The 24,027-nt window shown below is 37.3% G+C and overlaps 1 protein-coding gene across 1 annotated transcript in view; it reads right to left on the reverse strand.

Moving 5' to 3' along the window:
• Positions 1–307: 307 nt before the first annotated feature.
• The window catches only part of LOC101864613 (phosphoinositide 3-kinase adapter protein 1), a gene marked incomplete at its 5' end in the record, with an annotated part of 40,207 nt that continues 16,487 nt past the window's right edge, over positions 308–24,027 (reverse strand). Inside the window, 9 exon segments of the mRNA XM_005097258.3 lie at positions 308–469; positions 3,303–3,438; positions 6,273–6,356; positions 7,666–7,751; positions 11,574–11,646; positions 14,090–14,263; positions 16,421–16,590; positions 20,894–20,920; positions 23,324–23,356. Of these exon segments, the coding sequence (XP_005097315.3) occupies positions 399–469; positions 3,303–3,438; positions 6,273–6,356; positions 7,666–7,751; positions 11,574–11,646; positions 14,090–14,263; positions 16,421–16,590; positions 20,894–20,920; positions 23,324–23,356 (854 nt within the window).

Here is a 24,027-nt window from a genome sequence, read left to right on the forward strand (position 1 = left end):
GATGCAGATACTAGGCACAGTAGATTTGCATTTGTTAATGCTCATAACATAAGAATGGAACACAAGAACTCAAGAGGTCTTTCACATAACAAAATACTCAGTCTCCTGTCAGGATACTCGGTTACAAGAAGATATTCTAGCAAGGACAAGGATTTAGAACTTCAATATGTTCAATGCTGTCTACGCCAGAGAGCAATCATATTCACTGGATTCCCTCACACAGTGGTTCACACACAGATCTACAATCTTAGAACACAAGGAAAAATGTTAACTGCCCACTGGTCTATTTCTTGCGTTTTACGTTTGATGCTGTCTGAGCAGAACCCTTTTCTGCACCTGGTTTGCTGTAGACAATTGGGGCTTTTTTGGCTCGTGGAGGGAGAGGTGGTGCAGAGACTTCAATCTTTTTCCTTGACGAATCGTTTCGTAAAAGAGCTAGATACATATCTTTGGATGCCCTCTTTTTTTCCTGTAGACAAAGCAAGTTTATAAAAACAATCATAAAGCCAAGAATAATAATGATATTTAAAATGTTGTCATGTTGTGCAAGATGATTTGAAAGTTTTATTCATTTCTAAATGTTGTAGGCATTCATATTCTTATTTTAAAAAAAACTTAATCAGGCTTGTTACTAATTCCGCTATGTAATGAGATAATAATACATACATACAAATGTATTTTCACTATATCTGATCTGTACACATAAAAGAATCATATTCACTATACTAAGAACACTAGAGTTTTTAACCATTAAATTTTAATCTCTTTTATTGATTTAGCTGCACAGAATTCTACAGGGTTTTTTTTTCATAAGGTTTTGCCAGGCATCTACAAACCTTTTAAAAGTGCTTGAAATGACAAAATATGTTTTTATTGGATGACTCCATAATCAATATTATATGAGCATACAATCTATTAATTTTAACATAAGACAAATTTTCATCGAAAAGCTCATCAAAGTCAAAAGACAATCGAGATAAAAAAGATAACGTTCTCTAAACACTTATTTTTTCTTTGACACATAAAACAAAATTAAATTTTAATGTCTGGAAATGATTAAAAAAATTGATTGAAACAAACACTTCTTTCAACCACTCTTAAATACAAAGAACTGATTACACATTTTAGTAGCCTATTCAGGCATAATAAAAAGAGAAAATTATCCACATTTTCAATGATTAATTACCGGGAACAACAACAACAACAAAATGCAAAATATAGAGCAATTAAGAACACACAAAGTTCAGGGGCAAAGCTAGGCTTGAAAATTGCTCCTAAAAGTTTGAAAGTTTATGGCATTATAGATGCAGTTCAGAATTTAAAAAACTCATTTAAAGTATTATTCCAATGTTTACTAGCTTGGTAAAAATGACTTTGAAAATGATTCATCTTTACCACTAAGTAGATGTTTATGTTCATCATTTAGAAGAAAAACATAAGTATACAACCAAACATACCTAAAATAAATAAAGGGCAACAAGTTGTAATAACTGGTTCGGACAGTTAATATCGGTATTATTACGCATCTGGGATATTATCAATAGACAGATAAAAGTGAGGCAGCGTGGTGAAATCAGGTGCTCGTCAAAATAATGAAATTTAAGAAAACGGCATTTTTCTTTCCCTTTGGCAGTTTTTATTGAGTTTTTAGTTTTTGGCTCAGTACTTTTTATGTCCATTTAAAAACAATTTGCTGTGTGACTTTTACTTAAAAACGTTGCTTAAAGACACAAATAGGTAAATTTACAGTTTCCAAAGACTCTCAAGCTTTGGAAGTCATCAAACTTTGGCAGCCAGTTTCTCGCTAATTTTACCTTTGAAACCGAGCGACCCCTACTTGCTTCAATCGTGAATATCTCGTCTTGCATTCAAGATAAATTGATATTTTTTTACTTGAAAGGAAGGCTTTAAGATGGTACCAATAACTCCATGTGCCCCAAAATTGACAAGCGCCTGATTCCACCATGCTGCCTCACAAATGTCACTTGCACTTCCACCAAAGGTAGATAATAACAAAGACTGAACTGATAAGAGAAGAGAAGATAAATCTTTATTGTCCAGATCCTGACAGACTGGTTTAGTGTTTCACCACGTACACACACACACACAAACACACACACTTACGAGCGCGCACACTCACACACACACACACACACAGATGCATTTGCACACATCCATACACACACACTCTCTCACACATACTCTCCTCTGCACATATCTGTACACATAAACATAATAGTATAGTGTGCTTGCACTCTCAATTCTAAGGCAGATAAAAAAAGACATACGTGAGGAAAATTATAATTAAACTGGAAAATATATGTCATTTGAGATTGAGATTGTTGGAAAAGAAACTAATGGCTCTTTCTTTCTTTTATTCTTTAAAAAAATTTCTTTCTTTCCTTGATCAATTGATACCATTCAATTTTCAGTCTTGTCCTTGGCTGAGAATATACATTATGTAGTATTATCAGCTTAGGCTGTTAGTCAATAGTAGATACTGTACTACGAGTACTAAATTATGATGAGGAAGGGTAGTTGTAATACCCTGGAAGTAAAATGTGAATGTCCGTGCCCATAGTACATTGAAAATAAATCTAACTTGATGAGCAATTTTGACAAAAGCGGCCCCCAACTACAAGTTACTGTTTGGGTAGAAGGTATAAAATAATGATTAAAAAAATACCCTAGACTTAATATATTTTTCAATTTTAGAAGTGGGGTACATTTCCAGAAAAACAAGATTCTTACTTATTATTGCTGCCATTTACACTTTATCTTGCGCAGCCCTACCGTTGCCTTCAAAAGGGTCCAAACAAGGAGTGTACGGGGAAAAGCTTGATTTAAATGATCAAAAAGGAAGAAAAAGAAGCACAGGGCTTCGTATGCAAGTTTTGAAAAGGAGAAGTTACCCGTTAAATGGAAAAGAGAAATAAAACCTTTAATGTGGCAGTATCTGAGCAGGAAAATATGGTTGCTAAATTACATTACTTTGGCAGTGCAGTTAGCACAAAATTGATGGTATAAGCTTACAAAAACACAATGTAGTGTTTTGATTCTACACATATTGAATCATCACTTGGAAACATTTATAGAAAAGGAGGCATTTTAATCAAATCCCCACTGTCATTTCTATTTGAAAGACGTAAACCAAAAGTGAAAGTTATCAGCACTGAGGCTGTGATGTTTGAGGGAAGCTGACGACAAAAAGCAGAATGGACAAAGTTGAAAAACCCAGGGAAGGAAACATGGCGCAAACGGGTTGGATTTTCAAGAGGCAATTGCAAGCTTTGTCACAGTACTTAGGACGCTCCATGGAATGATTGGAACATCAGAGTAAAGAGGGTCCTCAGCATTAGTAACCGAATGATGTCGGAAGGGATATAATGATTGACTCATCAATCCAGGGGGTACTGATTTCGGTCTGGGAAGGCTTATCTGTTGGAAAAATTTTCCAATTGATAGTTTAAAGTGGCTCCAAACCAGCACATAAGGCATAATCGAGATGAACTGGCGAGTGAATTTAAACTCACATTCTCTTAAGTGTGTCAAAAAGGTTTTCGCGTTTTTGAAGAGACTGACTGAAACTGAAATAATTCTTTAAATGCCTAGATATTTCTTCTCTGCAAAAAAAAGCTGCACTGCACCTCATGATCTTTACACAATTTAGTATTGTTTTGGTACATGTATGAGAAAATACCAAGCCCATCTAAAAGCAAAATGTGAAAAAGGAATATTAAACATAGGCCTACTTATTCTTAGGCACCCACTAAACTAAATGAAAGAGATTGTGTATGTGTGTGTGTGAGTGTGTGTGTGAGAGTGTGTGTGTGTGTGTGTGTGTGTGCATGTGCGTGTGTGTGTGTGTGTGTGTGTGTGTGTGTGTGTGTGAATCAATCTCTTAATTCATGCTCAATACCAAAAGTCCTTTAAGAGGAGGTAATCATGGCAGTCTCCTAAGACAGACTGCGAAAATCCTTTTCGCTGTCCATTTTTCTTTATCCCCAAGTCAGTCTGCCTCCATATGATCTGTTTAGGCTATATATGTAAAATTTGCCCCTCCTTTCCTACTTTTTATCAAACACAGTGTTCTACTGCCAATAATAATAATTTAATAATAATAATAATAATAATGATAATAATAATAGGTTAATAATAATAATAATAATAACAGTTAGTCCACCAAAGAGGAGCAGGTAGCTAGCATGGTAAAGAGCGTATTAAAGGAAATAATATTAAGCAACTTGTAGTGATCTCAATTTCCCTTTCCTGGAGTGTGTGCTTTGTGCCTTAACATAAGGTTGGTTAGTTAAACCTTCCTATAACTTCGCTTGCGACCTTCAAGAATTATTCTTTTTTAGAGGAATATATCATTATTATTCCACAAAGATAACACTTGTGGTCTGTTGGATGTGCCAATGTCAGGATTTGATTCTTGATCTTCTTGCTTCTTTGGCGGAATTAAATATTGCATTTATACAGAAATACTATACTTTGACCATCTATGAGCATCCTCTGAAATATCTACGAGGGCTGACCCAGAATTAACAAGAAAACAGCTTAAAACATGAGATATTTTGTCATTATTGAGATACAACTTACACATTTGGCTTAACATTCCCTTTTATTTTTCAGTGTAGTCCGAGCAAAGGAAAAGGAATGAAAGGAGAACCATGATCGCTGATGTCTGTCGTAGATCTGGCACTGGATGATGAGTCCTCATGACCATTCAAACATTATTCCCATCACTGCATTAGTAGAATTTATGTATGCCATCCCTGTAGAATTTTGTGTCAAGACATTTAAGTCAATCTCTGAAATACTCCACAAGGTTTGTTTCATCAGTGAATTTCTTCCTAGTTAGATATTGCTTCACTGATCCAAACAGATGGAAGTCTGAAGCGGCAAGATCAGGAGTGTGAGGTCAGTGGGGTAAAAATCTCCCAACAATAGATCTGTAGCCATTCTTTGGTGACCTTGGCAGTGTAAGTGATACTGGTGTCATATTGCAAGATGATGTATCAGTCGAATGCCTTACTCTCTTACGTTGCACCTTTTCTCCCATCTTATTGAGGGTTTCACAATATGTGGCTGTATAGATATTGATGGTTTTTCCTTATGGCAACATCTCAAGAAGAAGAACATTTTTTTAATTCCTCAAAACTGTAGCCATTTACTTTTTTCCAGATTGTTGAATGTTGAATTTTTAAATAATGTTTGTGATGAAAGATACTTCCAAGCTAGGAATCTCTTTTCACCTCTGTAGTGATGCGACAGATCCGTGTCTATGGCTTGTTATGACACAATCCAAAAAGTTTTCATTTGCATTTTGGTAGTCACCAGCAGACCTAGATCCCATGTTGTCATGTGAATTTTGTCTGCTTCAATCCAAAAAGTACTGAGCAAACATTGATGAACTGTGGCTTGTGGTCATTCATCAACTGTTTTGGAACGCACCAAGCTGACACTTTTCTGTGTCTCAGCTCATCAAAAACAGTTCTGTGAACTTTTGATTTAGCAAGATCAAGAGCATCAGCGGTGTCACAAATTAAGCCTCCTGTCATTGTGAATAAGCTTTTCAATGCCTTCCGCGTTTTTTATCCGTGTTGGAAGACAAATGGCAGTCTCCAGTTTGCTCGTTATGTAGATTTGTATGCCCTATTATAAAAATAAATTGCACCAATGGTAGACCTTTGCTTTATTTATATTAATATTATTTCCTTTAATACGCTCTTTACCATGATTTATCCCCATAAACACTTTCAAGCTCTGCATGAATTTCAGTGGGATTTTTTTCCCCTTTAGCACAACAAGAAGCCGAATAACAGCTCTTATCTCTTCTTTTGACTAATTTCATATAGCTCTAGTGGATGCCATCTTTGTTGTGATGTACTAGTACTAATTAAATGGTTGCATTCATTTTGAACATTTGGAGCATCCAAATTGAAATTCCCCTGAACAACAACAAACTTTTAACAGAATTGAAACATATTAAAAAGTTATGGAAACATGGCAATTTACCTGTTAATTCCAGGACAGCCTTTGTATTTGTTTTTCTCAGTTAAAGACATTTGATTTCCTAGCTGCAAAGCCACCTCTTCTCATTTCAACCACTGGCAAATTGATTATGACACCAAATTTAGAGGAGATGAAGAAGATTATCAAAATTGCATGTTACTAAACTAGAGATAGTGGAGCTTGTTGCAGACTTAACTCATAAATACCAGTACTTTGGCAAAACTAGGGAAAAAGATACTTGACTTAAAACCTACCTCCATCTTTGGCAAATTAGTAGAAGAGCTTAACTGAGATCCTGTAGATGGCTTCTTGCGTAGCACAGAATCTAATTGATCAGGCTGGAATGTTATAATGATGAGTATTTAGTTTTAAAATGTTGCCACTGTACAATCTTGTCCCCTATGGCTTGTATAAATTAATGGATTAAGCATAAGTTAATTCTTGAACTTGGGTGTATGTTGTGTGAGTTTATGGGAGTTTGTGTGAGACACATGTGTATATGTGTACTGTGTGTGTGTGTATTGGGAGGGAGGTATGTATACATATAATATATATGTGTTTGTGTGTGTGTGCGTGTGTGTGTGTGTGTCTGTGTGTATGTGTGCACATATATGAGCAAGAGCTGGATTGAGAGAAAGAGAGTTGTTAGAGGAAAGGATACAGCATGTGGGATGCATCAACATGTAAGAGCCAGATAATATGTGAGGCACTGTGATGAAATCAGACACTTGTCAACATAATGAAATTGTAGAAACTGTCATTTTTTTTCACCAGTTTGAGAATATTTTAATCGAATTTTTTAATTTTTTTGTGCAAAACACCTTTTATGTCTATGTAAAAACACCTTTGATTGTGGATTTTACTGAAACACGTTGATTAAAGGCACAAAGAAAGAACATTTGCAATTCCCAAGGACTCAGAAGCTTTGGAAGTCACCAAAATTTGGCGGCCATTTTCACGCAAATTTTATCTCTGACACCAGGTAAATGCAATTCTCCCCCACCAAATCGCAAATATTTCTACTTCTATTCAAGACTGATTGGCATTTTTTTCATCAAAAGCAAAACAAAAGAACAAACTTGAAGACGATTCCAGTAACAACATGAGTCCAAAAATTGACGAACGTCTGATTCTACTGTGTCGTGACACATATATGAATAGCCTAAATACACTGCCACATTTGTATTTTTTCTCATGTTAGAAAGAGCAGAGGGAGTAAGAAGGACCAACATGGAAATGACTATGTTAATGAAGCCTGAAACAATGTTCACAATGTATTTCACTTGGGGAACAGCAAAAAATTACATTTGATAATACGGAGGAAACAACTAATATTCTAATCAGGGCAACTATTTGTTAGAATCACACAAGAAACAAAAACTAGGAACAGCATAGAAAGTCAGTCTAAACAGCATCAGACTAAAAAGTGCTAAATGAAGCGCAAATCATTTTTGTGACAAGTAGTGAATCATCAGAAATAGCTTGAGATAGGAGATGTAAAGAAGAAAGAAAAAAGAGAAAAAAAAGATGAAGATATAATGAGGTTTAAAGTACCAGCAATTTGTGTAACAAGATCACAAAGACACGGATTTTCAGCACGAAAACAAAAATAAGAGATAACAGTAAACTGTGCCGCATGTGAATTACCTCCAAATCACCACCTTCAGAAGAAAGCGACAACTGGCTGATGTTACTGTCACGGCCACTGTCATAGCTAGTGGTTGATGAAATACCTGGTGGAATGGAACAAAACATCTCAGATTCCTTTTCATAAGCAAATAAACATCTTAGCAAAAAGGGTGCTAGGTCTTATACAGTTAAGCACGCACATAACAAAAATTTGTTTTCTGAAAAAAGCACATAATGGGCAGCATTCAAGTCCCACATTTTTCCTTAGGCCTATATATTCTTTGTATTTAAAACATGCACATAGGGAAACAAAATTGCTAATTTTGTTTATGAAAGTAGCCATGATGAGAGAGAGAGAGAGAGAGAGAGAGAGAGAGAGAGAGAGAGAGAGAGAGAGACAGAGAGACAGAGAGACAGAGAGACAGAGAGACAGAGAGACAGAGAGAGAGACAGAGAGAGACATAGAGAGAAAGAGAGAGAGGGGAGAGAGAGGGAAGAGAGAGAGACAGAGACAGAGAGAGAGACAGCAATATCTTGGAATTGTAAGCTTTGGAGCCGATTGGACATGTTCGGTGCCATTGGAATATTAGTTCAGTTTGGTGTTCTCGCTGCTTTATTGCACACTACAAATAGACCCCTGCCTCCCACCGATTGCCTGGCTAATGTTTTTGAAGGTCATGATCATCGGTTTCGTCAGTTTGTGCCATGATGGCAGCTTTTACCCTTCCAAGGAGGAAAATCTGGTTAGCCCTGATGACCAAACCAAACAGAACCCAACCGATGATGCCAATGGTCAAGCATTGATTAGATGGGACATCAGGACACCATATCTTTTAAAAGTAAGATACTACATCTTATTTTCCTTAGTTGTACTGAGTGTGAACAGGTTATGGACAATTTTCTGGCAAGGGTGAATGCGTTTACCCTGACCAAGTTAAATGGGTTTTCAACTGGAATAGACTGAGTGGTCTGACAAAGTTATTGTAAAGTCAGCTGAACCTTCAGCTTGAAAAGATATGAGACTGAAAACTGCCATTTTAACTTTTAATTTGGGTTGGCAAGCCCCCAGCATCACATTTATACTTAAGCAGAAACATTTAAAATGATCCCCTGACTATGCTAAGAAAGAAGTCTTTGGTAAAATCATTTCCAAAAACATAAATGGGTACCCAGTTCACTGATAAAAATTTTTAAAAACAACTGACTCGCAGTGATGTGTATACTGGCCACCAGCCCCCAATACCCAGTGCAGACTTCCAATTGATTCATTTGACTGTCCCCATTGTTTTATGCACCCTGCATAATTTAGCAAACTTTGGTCATTTTTCGCATAATTTCTGATCATTTTCCTTTATCATTCTTCGTTAAAATTAACAGAATCACATAATTTCACATTTTTGGACTCAGTTTACATAATTCAGAATATTTCTTGCATAAAAAGAAGGGGACAAATTTGATTTTTCATCATGGATGGGACAAAAGTTACCATCTTGGCACAAACAACCAAATTCAACTACATTCAACTGCGACCTTCAAAATAAAAATTTTTCAAGGTCATGAATTGAATCTAAATCTGGCTGTCCCTGACTCAATCCAATGAATTCAATCGTCAGTGTGCTTTGGGTTAAGCCTTTTACTTGGACATAACCTTCCAAATCTGGAGAAGGATTGCAAAAAGAATATTTGTCCCTGTGGGTCAATATCAGTCATATGAAGGAAATTTCAAAACTGAGTTAACATAATTTTCAAAAACTATCACCTTTTCCCTACCATTTAAAACAAGAATGAAGTAAATATGACATATTTGACGAAAATACAGAACTTTTAATTGTGCGAGGTGAGGAAACACGAAAAGGAGAAAATGGCCTCGACAAAGTTGAGCAACATATATGTTTCCATAGCAATGGGGGTCTTAGAATTGAGATAGAGACTTGAAATTTAGCAGTTATCTTGGCTATGCTACTACAAGGTAACATACAAAAGTAAAAAAACTATTCATTCTCAGAGAAAAAAAACCTTATGGACCAAACAAAATTTTAACGAGAATGGACTTCACGTCAAATGCAACAAAATATTAGCATTATACTAGGTACCAGACACTAAATTTTCAAAGTAGCTGAATGTCAAATTCATCTGTTTCATACGAAAGGCCTATGTCTCCTGAGAATTTTGGTACCATACTTTTACCTCTCAGTCAATGTTAAAGAGAATGGCAGCAGTTTCAATTGAACATAATAATAAAACATTGCTGAAGTCGTTAACTGGCTGCAACCCCATGTTTGACAGACAGTAAAAGAGTACCAAGAGCATCAAACATCTCTACATTATAAGAGTACAATCACTATAACATTGAAATGAAGCCTAATATTTTTCAAGACTCTGAGATCATTACAAATCAGCACTTTATTGCCTCAAGCACGATGATCTGTCGTTATTTCAATAAAAACATCGAGCGTTGTCTCGGCCAGCGCCGCACCAGCCTTCGCGGCGAGCCGGCTCAATACTGTAGTATAATGAGTGTTCCTGGTAGTTTCGCAGAAGGATTCATGAAAAATAATTCCAAGCCGATGACTTTATTCTAATAGAAAAAGAACTGTTCTTTCTATTGGTACCTTTTTTAGCCGGTATTTCACACATTTCATGTTAAAAATAATCTTTGAAAATTTAGAATCTTTTTTCAAGGTTTTCTATCTAAACGCCAATTGCCAAAATTAATAACCACGGGAAACCACGTGGAAAGCTGTATAGTTCTCTGCCACTGAAAAGACGTTATTCAATCATCAATCTTTCTGCAAAGCATTTGAATGCATGGGTGTCAATTTTGAACCGGAGGACCTCGCATTCCGATCACGAGGGGCTTCCCTTTCCTCGGCGATTCTCCAGCTCCAAATACCCGAATATACAAACAACTTACACTATTATAACGAAGAAAATCTGAACGTTTTCAAAGTGTTCAGCATTTGGCACTTGGTGTTTACAGCAAAAGAGCAAAGAAACAGAGATTTGAATTACCCCCATTTCATCGAAACCACGCGCTCGGAAGGCCGTGAGTCGGCATACGTGCCGTGTTTACACTACGTGATTAACTTTTGCAATAGCACCATAAACACACGGGAGTACACACACACACACACACACACACACACACACACACACACACACACACACACACACACATGCGCCCGCACACACAAACAAACACACCAACACACATACACTGCATACACACACAGGCACATAGACCGCCTCCGCGGCCTCTTGGTATAGTCCGCTCTGAGAGATCTAGAGGAAGGTTAATTAATCTTTTAAAAGCTCTAAAATACAATAAAAAGGAATTTCTAAAGTCATTCCAAGTGTAAAACTAAAAGATCAACAGATGATAGCAGCTAGAAGGGCATGCCCACACAGTCAACTGTTTACGTAAACAAGCTTGAAGTGAGCTAGAAGTTACCGTTTTTACTCCGTTTTACCAATCAGAGTTGTTTACATTTCAGACCATTCATGCTCGAAAAGGGGCCAAAATCTAAAAATAGTTGCAAATGAAGAATGTTGGACCAAAGATTTACCACTAGTGGAGAATCTTTGGTTGAAGCAAAGGTGGCCATGAGGTAATGGTTCTAAAAATAATGTCACAGCTACACACTAGCAAGGTCCAAATTCCTTTATCTCGTCATCTGAGCTCACAACAAACCACACACACCTCTAAAATAAATCAAAATAAAATATTTATATTCAATTATAGTTGTTTATTTTGATCTTAAATGATGCAGAAGACATCAAACTTTCAATATATCCAAAAAACAAAAATTTCAAGGAAAGTCACCTTTTTGTCTTTCGAGCCTCTTAGCTGATAATAGCATAGTGCGTCTTACGATTGATATTGAGCGGGGCAGACAGATATATAGATCTAGTACTGAAGTGCTTACTTGTATTGCTCACTCTTTGTCCAGGTACCAGTGAACGTGAAGATTTTTTTGTTTGGCTCCCGGCAAGAGCTCCCTGGGAAAAATATATGATATTGTATAAAATGATGCCTATACAATAAACCCCAACAGAAGTTTAAGTCTCAATGCACAGTAAAAACCTGAGTAAGATGACCACCTTTTATTCTTGAGAATGGTGGTTGCTTTAAGTTCAAGCTGCTTTAAACTCTCACTATTCGGCACATCTACTGAATAGATGATACATTATTATTTTTTCCCCACTTTTTTCAATTATCTTAAATATCTGCTACACCCAACATTAATTTAATATTCATTCTTTTCTGGACATTTCAGAGGGTAATACAAATTTGTAGCTTGAAATCTGAAGTTCTATAATGAAAGTGCTAATGTATGTATGTTTTTAATTAAAACTTGCTGCCACAAAACAAGGAATATGCCTACAACTTGTAAGAGTTGAGGAGGTGTACAATAATTTGTAGTCTGTGTGTACAACAAAAGTCTTACCGAGTAATAAATCAATAGACAGGATCAAGCATGGGTATGGGTGTGAAGGTAACAACAATGGTAACATGCACAGACATAACAGTATCACAGCATAATTATATGTCATGAAAATGTCAAATGTAGAGACCTCATTTAGCAATAAGTGGTTGAAGCAGGTAATAACATCACTGTTGAAGATTAATACATTGAAAAAGAATGTTAGGCTATTGCATTTTTGAGGTGGTCATAGAGAGATTTTACATTTAAATTTACACACAAAAGGAAAGAAGAAATGTTTTCCTCCAAAATAAGGTAATTGAGGCAGATGGTCACCATAAGCTGAAGGTCACCACTGTATGTTTACTGTGGGGGGGTTACACAACTACAAAGCAGTTTTTTTTTACTGTAAGCATCTTAGCATCAAAACCATCCCTGAAATACCATTTCTGCAAAGGACATATTTTGAGCTCAAACTGATTACTGATGTAGCTACAAGTTTTTATTGTAAACATACACAAAATGTGGACATCTTAACTGTAAAACTGAGGGACAAGCTATGCAAAAAAATATTACATGGTATAGTCCTTCAGGATAAGGAGAAATAAAGAAAAAACAAAACTCAGGAAGATAATACAATTAAGCACATCTTATTCTTTTTAACAAGCGTAATATTCTATATTTCCAAAATTAGGTTAATCAGTTATGCAAGTGGTATGCAGATATAATAAATCCTTTTATCCCACTAAGTAATTTGCTTTTTAGGGTAGTAATTTGCTTTTTGGGTCTCCCCTCCATAACAAATGAATGGCATGAATGCATGTGGCATAGCCTTATCTTCTTGTTGGCTCTGAAAAAAAAATCAGCTTGATGCGTCACATGACTTAAAACATTTCACTCTACTGGGGTAAAATTCAAACGATTTTATTTGAAATCATGACATGAGAAGATAAAGGAATGAGAAATCTTTTGAAGCCATTCACATCACTTGTCACAACAAACTATAATTTTTCCAGATGCTGAAAATTGTTATAAGACTTTCAGCGTTTACAAAATAGTAAGGGAAAAAAGGACAAAATCTAGTTCATATTGTAAAAGAATCTAGTTCATGTTGTAAAAGAATCTAGTTCATGTTGTAATAAAATCTAGTTCATGTTGTAATAGAATCTAGTTCATGTAGTAATAGTAAGGGCACATGGAGTTATTGGTATCATCTTAAAATTGATTTATGTGCCTTGCTTTCAATGAAATAGATGTACATCTATCTTAAATTGAACTCCAAATATTTGCGATTGAAGGAAATAGGATTGCCTGGTGTCAGTGGTAAAATTAGCAAGAAAATGGGAGCCAAAGTTTGGTACCCCTAATAGCTAAAGAGTCCTTGAAAACTGAAGAATGACATATTTTGTGCCTTTAATCAATTTTTTCCCGTAAAGTTCAAATGAAAATGTATTTTTATTTGAAGATAAAAGAAGTTGAGCCAAAAATAAAAATTCTATAAAATTTTCCTAACTGGAGGAAAAATGTCTGTTTCTCTGATTTCTGTACTTTGACGAGTGCCTGATTTGACCACACTGTCTCACATATTGTAAAAGAATCAGGTTCATGTTGTAATAGAAGATAGAAGTTAGATCATGTTGTAATTATGTGAGTAATACAAATTAGCTCAAGTTGTAATAGAAGCTAGTTCATGTTATAATAAAAATGAGCTCATACGTTATAATAAAAGCCAGTTCATGTTGTAAAAGAAGTTAGTTCATGTTAAAATAAATGCTAGTTCATGTTACAATGAAAGCTAGTTTGTGTTGTTATGGAAACAAACTCAGGTTGACACACATAAATGGAAGCTGACACAGTTGAATGACATGCCTGAGTCATTCCACAGAAAATTGGAGTGCTCTGTATAAGATTTCAAGGCCTCTGGTTTTCAGAAAGGTCAGAAAGGTTACATAAGATTGTATTGACTATATTAATTATATGAGTCACTAAGTAACTACTCATTAAAAAAAACCACCTACGCCAATTAGGACGGCCAGGTGAGAGACAGTGCTGCCAGATTCGTTGTCTTTGCCTCCAGAACCAATGCTGCTACTGCTGAGTTTTCCCTTCTTTTTCGGCTCATTTTTCTGCCGTGCATTTTTTATAGTCTGGATAGTATTTGGGAACTCTGCCTGCAGTTTGAGCAGTCCTTCCTGTTTCCCCAGAGATAATGTTACATTATTGTACACAGTGTACTGAGACAGATGGAGATATATGAGAGAGAGAGAGAGAGAGAGAGAGAGAGAGAGAGAGAGAGAGAGAGAGAGAGAGAGGGGGGGGGGAAGAAAGAGAAAGTGAAAGTGTGTGTGTCAGTGAGAGAGGGAGTGAGAGTGGGAGAACGAGAGGGAATGAAAAAGGTGGACAGAGAGAGTCAGTGAAAGAAAGAATGACAGAGTTGGAGAGAGAAACAGGGAGAGAGAGAGTCAGTGAAAGAGAGAGAGAGAGAAAGAGAGAGAGAGAGAGAGAGAGAGAGAGAGAGAGAGAGAGAGAGAGAGAGAGAGAGAGAGAGAGAGAGAGAGAGACAGACAGACAGACAGACAGACAGACAGACAGACAGACAGACAGACAGACAGACAGACAGACAGACAGACAGACAGACAGACAGACAGGCAGACAGGGATAAAGATTAATAAAATAATAGAAGAGGCAGATAAGGAGCAAGTCAGAAACATCAGTCAACGTAAAGGAGAAAAAATTGTTAACATTTCTTAGAGACTTATCAATTAAGAAAAAACGATGCGTTTGAACCTGTAAAAAGCTGAATTGCAAAGGATTTTTTTTTACATTTGGCTTTGGGTAGGTTTCAGATTAAAACAGGTGTAAAAGTGGGAAGCATTCAGTGGAATGGGATAGTCAAAGGGTACACACAAAAAACACTTTCTAAGGCCATTTTCACAAACAATAAATCTTGTAAAGACTTGTTATACTATATATAAGTAATAAAAACTTGATATATGGTTGCAAGACAAACAAATAAAATTGCATGACATTTATCCTACCAATAGTCCAAGAGAGGTGATTGGGGTTTACCTTTCCCCCTAATAATCTCAATAGGCAAGTATATGCCCATCTTGTTTCAACCAACAGCCATGCTCACCCTTGAATGCAAAGCAACACAAACCCTCAAGCCTTGTAGCCATAGCCATGCTCACTCTTGTAATCATATCCACACCCATCTTCATTGCCCTGTTCACCATAGCAACCTCACCCTTGTATCCAAGGCAAAGTCTGCTCTTGTACCCTCTTTTTCAAATGTTCTTCTTTTCCACATGTCACTCACTACGGCCTGTGTTTGTGTTATACCATTTTCTATCAAGTCTGAAATAATTTCATAACTAACAGGGCTCATGAAGCCCATGTTGCATAGCTTGCCATTGATCTAATCACAGATAGAGAGGGGTTTGGGTCGCATTAGTCTTGTTATAGTATTCAGCTATAGACAGAAGAAGACAGCAAATTTAACACTCAAACCAGGAAAAAAAGCATTTCTTAAGTGTAACCGTCATATGAAGGATTAACCTTGAGAGGAATTGTAGGTTTAATTCTACACATTGGAAAAGTGGATCTAATTTAACACTTTTTCCCAATGGGATGCTGAGAGCGAGTCAGTAACAGAATGAAGCCATTTCTTTCCCCCACAAGACATTGATAGGCAACAGTGTCTCAACAAAAACATTGTAGGAATGATCTCATTTTAAACATGCACACTTGTTAAAGTTATAACTTCCTTTCAGAATGGTTTGTGTGGCCTTTGAGAGTAAAATCAGTTAGTTTACAACAATTGGAGCAACATGGACCTTGCATGAGTGCTGCTTTAAACTAACAACATGATACGAATACCGGTTATGAATGTGCTAGACCTAATGTTTTTAGTTCTGATTTGGATTCCTTGTTTTGAAGAACATTCAATTTTCTCAATCTGCTGAAAATTTCACAATGATAAGGGCATTTTTGTTGAGATACAGGTATGTGATGTAGGCCTACTCCATTTTCTTCCTGTTACGTGGGGAAAATGGTTTTGTGCTCTGCACACTGGGTGGTTTTGAAAGTGTTTATCTAGTTTTTCTTTATTGATAAAGCTGCAAATGCATACTTCCCAATCAGTAGAATGATACAGCATACATGTAACAATCACCCCGGTCTGAAACAGTCAGGTCAAATGAACAGACAGCCAAGAGAAATTTTTTAAAGTAGTGTAAATTTAAGTTGGAAAGAAAGGGAAACATGACTATAAATCAGCATTTTTTAACTTTTACAATCGAGAAAAAAACTTGTCCCTGAACAGATAATAGTTCAAATCAGTACCATACCTGTTTGGTCTTAAAACTGGCAGTGTTTCCCATTTTATATCTATCTTTCCATGCTGAAAATAGACGTTCAGCTTCTTCCACATTAAAGTTCCCTCTCTTCACCTCATCCTGGATCGCAATGAGCTCTGCCTGACCGCGGGATCCCATTGCTCCACCAACAAGCTCTATATCTGAGAAAAGAGAAAAGTCATGAGAGCATGTCAAAAGAACTTCGTTAATTGTTAAGTCTTCACACTTAAATAGGCGGCCTCACTAAGTTTGATTTTTAGAAATTAACTTCATTTTTGGCATCTTAGCAAGTGGAAAATTTAAAGCAGGAAATTTTAACTGACTATCCACATTTCTTAGCAAAGCATCTACTTCAACACATTATCCAAAACTCAAGCACATGTTGTGTACTTTCTTCTTTATTTTCTACATGATATGCTTGATTAAAATAAAACAACATAGACTACCACTTGACTATATATACCAGCATATCGTCGGCCTTGTGATAAAACCAACTAACCCCAGTCGGGTAAATTTTACAGGAGAAGGAATAGACTGTTTTATTTCAAAACAAAGGTATCAAACGATAAATCAATGCTTTAAACACATATAAAAACACTTTACCGAAAAACTATAGACCTTTTTTTCTTAAAAAATCGCTTTTAATGAAACTGCGTGGGATGGACGATTACGTCGCTCAAATTTTTACGGATAAAACCGACCAACCCACAATTTTGTGGGTTGGCCGGTTTTATCAGGAAGCCACTGCTGGCCTTGAGTGCAGCTACGCCGCACTTGCTGGTAACGTATTCGATCTGTTGTTTCAATCGTCATGATCTTTTGTGTTACATGTAACAGGAGGAGGAGGAGAAGGAGGAGGAGGAGAGGGGAAGGAGGGGGAGGAGGGGGAGGAGGAGGAGGAGGAGGAGGAGAAGGAGGAGGAGGAGGAGGAGGAGGAGGAGGAGGAGGAGGAGGAGGAGGAGGAGGAGGAGGAGGAGGAGGAGGGGGAGGAGGAGGAGGAGGAGGGGGAGGAGAGGGGGGAGAGGAGTAGGAGGAAGGGAAGAAGAAAAAGAAAGGGAAGTGGAGGAAGAGGAGAAGGATAAGGAGAAAGAGGAAAAGGAGGAGGAGGAGTAAGAAATAGAAAAAGAAGGAAGAGGAGGAGGACGATTCTATCACTACGACCATACTATCAGCTGCTGTCATTTCAGTGCTATGGGGTCTTTTTGGGCAAAAACAGCGGTCACAAAGTTGAATATTAACTAGAAATAGAAGAAGCAGAACACAGCAATGGGTCTATTAACTACATTTGAAGTAGAAGAACTGGAAGTTTGCAGGTTAAGGGAAAGCAGCTACAACAACAACAACAACAAAAAAGCAACAACAACAACAACAACAACAACAACAACAACAACAGTAGTAGCAGCAGCAGCAGGCCTTTAGAATTTATGACAGTGTCTGACACGGTACTATTGGCACTGGCAGGTCATTCAAAGGCCTGGAAAAAGTAATACTAAAAAAGAAATGAAAGCAGAAAGACACACAAAAGCTCCGCTACCTCAGCAATGGTTTGACAAAACGACAAAAAGTCACCAAGACTCTGCAATATTCGAATTTGACTTGTTCGTTTTCAAAGCTTCTTAATGAGGCAAAGTTTCATAGCAATAGTGGTAGCATTGTGGTACGACAGCCTTCAACTCCTGTAGATGCTTATACTGCCTGGCAGCTATCTTCACTGTATTTGTAGAGAGGTCCAGCAGTAACTGTTGTGCACAGGATGTTCAGCTTTCTTGGTTCTTGCAGCACCTGCCATTCATCATCAAAGTTCAGCTTGTACTAAATTTTAAAGACTGGAGTGTACTTTGATGCCTGCAAGTCAGTGACAGTAAGATCACCTGCTTTACTCCCTGGGCGGATTGTTTTGTACTCGCTGACCTTTGGCAAATCTTTGAGAAAGCTGTGGTCCACGTACATAACTTCATAGGACCTGGGGATTCGTCTGGCTTTGAGCATGATGTTCACATAGTCTACTGAGATGTAATTCAGTTGTGTTTTTTTAGCAATCGCTCAATAGTGCCATAGACTGAATCCACCAACATTTGGGTATGGCCTTTGGTGAGAATTTCTACTCAACTGTGATGTCAAGCTCTTTGGCCAGCGAGGCCATCTCACTCACCAGGGTGGTATTTCTGTTTTGGCAGTTGCACCCATCACTGTAGATGATGAAGTGGTTGAAGTAAGTCGCTTGCGATCTCAGATAGTGAGTCAGACATGATGAAGACTGAGCTCAGACCACCTTCACTTTCATCTCAGACATATCATCTGGCGTCTCTAGTGGCGAGATTGTAAATCGTAAAATTGGGTACAGCCAGTTTGGTTTATAACATTAGGCGGGTGTCTTTAGTGATGGTACCAGGAGGACGCACTGGATCCCCATACAAAGGACACACTCTTTGTTTTCTGGGTTCAGTGCAGCCTCCCTTTCCTTCTCCTTCTCTGCTCGAGATGCAGCTTTAATCATGTTCATATTTCATGAGCTGTGTATTTTGTTTCTGTGAGGTTTCCAGATTCGAAGCTGGTGCAAATGTCGCACAGGTCTCTCTCGGTTGAAAGTAAACCTCAATTGTTTTTCTTGAGCTTTTGGCTGAACATTTGATAGCTCAATGTTTTTTTCTGCCTCTCTTCACATTTCTCCACGTATACTCTATGCACATCTGACGTGCTCTGGATTGTCATCTGGAGGCAGGATTGTCGAAAAATTCCTCCTTATGAAACAACTTGTCATCCTTGGCTCTCTCGTGGTGGGCATGATGTGTTCTTGGGGGACTTTTTTTTTTTTCTTCGGAGAAGACACTTTAAATAAACCAGTGGGTCAGGCCTGTATTGTTCATGAAGATTGTTTTACAAATAGGAATTCTTTAAGCGTTGCCTCTTTTTAAGTGATATTGAAGGGTGTGATTTCTTCTTGGGTTTTCACTTGCTGTGTAAGATCTCTTTTTGTCTATCCTGTTTATCATGGCATATACCTACGCTCTCTTTTCCTTCCAAGAGAGTGATCAGTGAAGTCATTGGATTTTGTATAAACCAGTTTACAACTGAAAAGGACGTTAGGTTCACAGCCTGCTCGCTTTTTGTCTTGACATATTATGTAGAGGCATTCCCAGCTCTTTCAACCTCTTCCTTTTGTTACCCTTCCAATCGTTTTCATCCTGTGTCCTTTTTGCAGAGATCATCGGTGACTGACGTGACATTAACCTAGTCACGTTATTCCATTGCGCTGAGGGTCAGAGGTGACCAAACAAGAGTGGCATCCTCTGATGGAATGTTATAACATTATGTAAATTAAGGTCTGATATAAGGATAGAGCATTATATGACACTGAGAAAATAATCTATACAAAAGACAAACGAAATGAACTATAAAAGAAAGTCGAAAGACATTTTAGAAGATGACTGCAATAAACACTGCAAGTGAAAAAAAGAAGAAGCACTTAAAACAACAATGATCTTTGGGGGCAGGTGGTGAGCTGGACAGGTCCCACATTTGTTTTTTCTGAGTGAGTTAGTAAAGAATTAAATGCTTTTGACTTCGTCCATTCAATTGTGAAGAAAAAAAATGATTAGGAGAAGAGACAGTAGTCCGAATTGGGGAAAATGCCTTCACAATTTGGTGACTTTCCAGTACAAAAATAAGGAAGAACACGTGGACAGAAAAAATAGTGTCATATAAAACAAAATCCAAAAAGATGCTTTTTAAATACTGGCATTGTCAAGAGATAAACAGTTCAGTGGGAACAGTGGGGAATTCTAGTCATTAATAGCATTATCAACAGCATTAAAAATGAAGTAAAAAGAGGAAGCAACCAGGTCTATTTAACTCCCCAATGAAACCAACAAGAAATATACAAATATTCCTTTTAGGAGAGCTCCCACGGTTACGTGAGCGAATTCTTGACTATCAAAGGTCTGAATCTGATGTCAAACAAAGTCCGTAGACGAGTCGAAGCCGACCCTCATTCCCTCCTTCGCAGGTGGGTAGTCGGAATTATCGGGCTAAAATCCGATGGGTGCCGGGTCATATGGTTTTATTTCTAATGTTTTAAAGACATTTTTAGGCAAAATTCAGACCTATCTTTGAGTGAGTATTTGAAATGGACAATTTACTATGGATAGGGCCAATAAAAAGTTTTTTGATATTTTGTGGGTTAGTCGGTTTTATCACAAGGCCGACGATATGACGCATCATATGATTATTATCTTTCATTTCTTAGAGGACACAGATCTTAGTGAGTTTGAGGCCAAAAGTGGTTTTAAAAAATATTTGTGAGCTTTTGAGTAATGATTTCAGATTCCAAGTAGAGTTTTGTAACCATACACCACTCAAATGCCCCCACTGTTTAACATTAAAATGAAAACAACCAAACACTCTTTTTTAAGTCCAGCTACTCTTGGGACAGCAAATGGTGGATTCAGTCAAACAGCAACATACCAGGAGTGACGTAACAGTCTTGAGAATCTGAAACATAATAATAGCAAATCACATTAAGTATAGGAATAAAAACTGTTCAGGAAAATTCTCTTTTATTATATGGAAAACATAAAAATATTAACAAGGGTATCAGTATAACGATCACTTCTTCTTTTTCTCCTTCATCTTTTAATGGACATCCCTGTCTCTAGTGCAAAGACTGCTGGCCCTCCAAGCCCCAATAGATTTTGGGTCTCTCTGCCCATGGTTGAGCCAATATTTCTTTCTAAGCCCCTCGAGCATCGGGAAGGTTTGCAGCAAATGGTTCCCTTTTTGAGCGCCCGTTCTGCACTGACATTGCTCTGAATTTCTGATCTTGAATTTCATGTAGAGGTGGTGTTTCAGTCGGTCTGCTCATGATGATTAAGGAGGTAGTAGGGGTCAGCCTGGTAGTAGTGTTGTTGGTGTTGTTCTTTCCGCTTAGCTTGTAGCCCCCTTTTGAAGATGGTTTTGGCCTCTGAAAGGCTCGTCCTTTTAGCAGGTTGCTCTGATTGAGACCCTTTTTTGCTATAAAATCAGCAATTTCATTCCCAAACAAGTTACACTGAGAATGAGATGGTATCCACTGCAGCACAACTGTGTGTTTTTTGCAAAGGCTTGCAATTTTTATTGTCAGGTCATTTAGCTCCCTGTCTCTGTTTGGTTTTAATGGCATATAGTACGGAAAGAGCGTCTGTGAGGTGGGCCACATTGGGAGAGGAACATATGGGCCAGATTTGACTAGACTGGCTGCAGTTTTCATAATAACTATTTCAGCTTTGTTGTAGTTAGTAGTGCAGAGGACAACTGCAAGGCTTTCTTAAACTTCCTCTCCTGTCGGAGACTGGAAGTATATTACTACCACTTCATTCTGAACTGCATCCTCAGCCGATCCATCTGTGTAGATTCATGTCCATAGATTCATAGGAAAGCACTTGTCAAGGAGTTCGGATGCAAGAGCTCTTCTTTCTAGACAGGTCTGTGAGTCCTTTCTACTCATGCCACAGATGCTGTTTTGTATGTGAAGGGATGTTAAGTTTCCACGGGTCGACACAGAAGTACTCGAGGGGATCTCTTCAGGGATATATTCGTTTATGGGCAGATATCGATGTTATTATAATGATCTAACAAAGAGACTTAACTGAAAAAGAAGAAGTAAGCAGTGGAATAGCAGAGTCTGTTGCTTTGATGCTAGAGGAAACTGAAAAACTGACAGACGAAAAGATAAAAAGATACACTGATTTAATAAACCATCAGACAAGCAAAGAATGGGCAAAGCTCATCTCTAAGTTGTTTTTTTTTCAAGATAGTGATAAAGTTTTTGTTGCAGAAGCCATTAAATCACCAAATATTTTTTTTCTCTCAATAAGAATAATTTTATACATGTGTAGCGTTGTGGTAAAATCAGGCGCTCATCAAAATAATTAAATCAAAGAAATCATCATGTACTTTGGCCTGTCGGACAATTATTATCAATGTTTTATTTCATTTGGGGGGGGGGGGGGGGCGCAATACCTTTTATATCCATCTACAAACACATTTCTACGTGGAATTTACATTAAAACACTGATCAAAGGCATGAAAAATATAAATTTGCAGTTTACAAGGACCCTCAAGCTTTGGTAATCATCAAACTATGGTGGCCATTTTCAAACTAACTTTTCCTGTGACACCAGATGACTTCTATTCAAGATACACATGTTTTTAAAAAATTAACAGTTAGTCTAATGAACAAGCTTCAAGATGATAGCAATACCTCTCTATGCCAAAAAACCGAGGAGTGCCTGATTCCATTGTGTTGCAAAACATATATGAACATTTTTCTAACATACTTTAAATCATGGTAATAACTCATGTCACTATTGAGAAGATGAAAGCCCAAGAGTTTGAGCTTCTTTCTATTCACTTGCATAAGGAAATTCAAAAGGTTTGTAAAAAGTGCTTCATTACTTGATTTCGCATTATCTCATTTTATCTTTTACTAACTCTTCAATGGCAATAACATACATGCCAATATGTCACGGAATATTTCAATGCTACGTATTTTCTCTTTCTTTAGATAATGAATCCTCTATTTTGTTAGTACACACAACTTAGTTAGCAAACTGTAAACATGGCTCAGAAAAAGAGAGATAAACATCATAAAACTGGTAGAAACTAGGCCTACCGTAGGATCTCAGTATCCTGAACTTACTACAAAGATCAAGTTAAAAGAAACCACTGTAAAGCTTATACAGACTTGCATGTGGCTGATTATCTTTTCAAAAACTCATTTATGGTTCACAGTTAGCATGAAATTGAATAATACTTGTTTGGAAAGTTTTGAGTAAAATCAATTTGAACAAACACTTAAATCTTTAACAGAATCTAGACAACTCAATTTAATTATAAAAGACTGCAAGAAGGACTCACCTATTTCCACATAATAGTCTTCATCATGGGTTTCTGCAAAGAAATCAAAGTGGACTATTAAGAACATTTCAGAGAAGTGCCCCACCTCTAGTCTCAAGAGAGTTGAAATCATTATCAGTCATGTTTTGACAGAATCTATTGTTTAGCACAACCAACTTTAACTATTCTCCATACAGCCGCAGGTCTTAGATTTCTTGACAGGGAAAACATCTATAGTTCTTTGTTTTACTTGGTTGAGGGAAAATGTCAAACAAATATCTAACGCAAAATTACCTCTGATACATTACGAGGGGGGTTCAAGAAGTCTTTGGTCTAATTATGATGGAATAAAGATAGAGCTTTGTAACTAGACACACATACGTTCATTTCTCTACATAGTCACCATGCAGAGTAATCCATTTCTGCCTCCTCTCTTTGACCTTCAAAAGTCCTTGAGAAAAAAAAATTACCCAGAATGGGCCCCTAACTAGTCTTCCACAGCTTCAATGGCATCCTCGTAGTCATGGAAATGACACCCTTTCAGTGATTTTTCAAGATTAGGAAACAGAAAAAAGTCTGAAGGGGTTAGGTCTGGTGAACAAGCTGGGTGTGGCAGGATTTCAAAGCCGCACTGTTCTGCTGTCTGGACTGTTTGTTGCGCCCTGTGCGCAGGGGCGTTGTCATGCAGTAGGAGCTAGGACCCCATTACGGAGTTTGTTTTCCAT

This window comes from Aplysia californica, unplaced genomic scaffold, assembly GCF_000002075.1.
Source record: "Aplysia californica isolate F4 #8 unplaced genomic scaffold, AplCal3.0 scaffold00150, whole genome shotgun sequence".
Lineage (NCBI taxonomy): Eukaryota > Metazoa > Mollusca > Gastropoda > Aplysiida > Aplysiidae > Aplysia > Aplysia californica.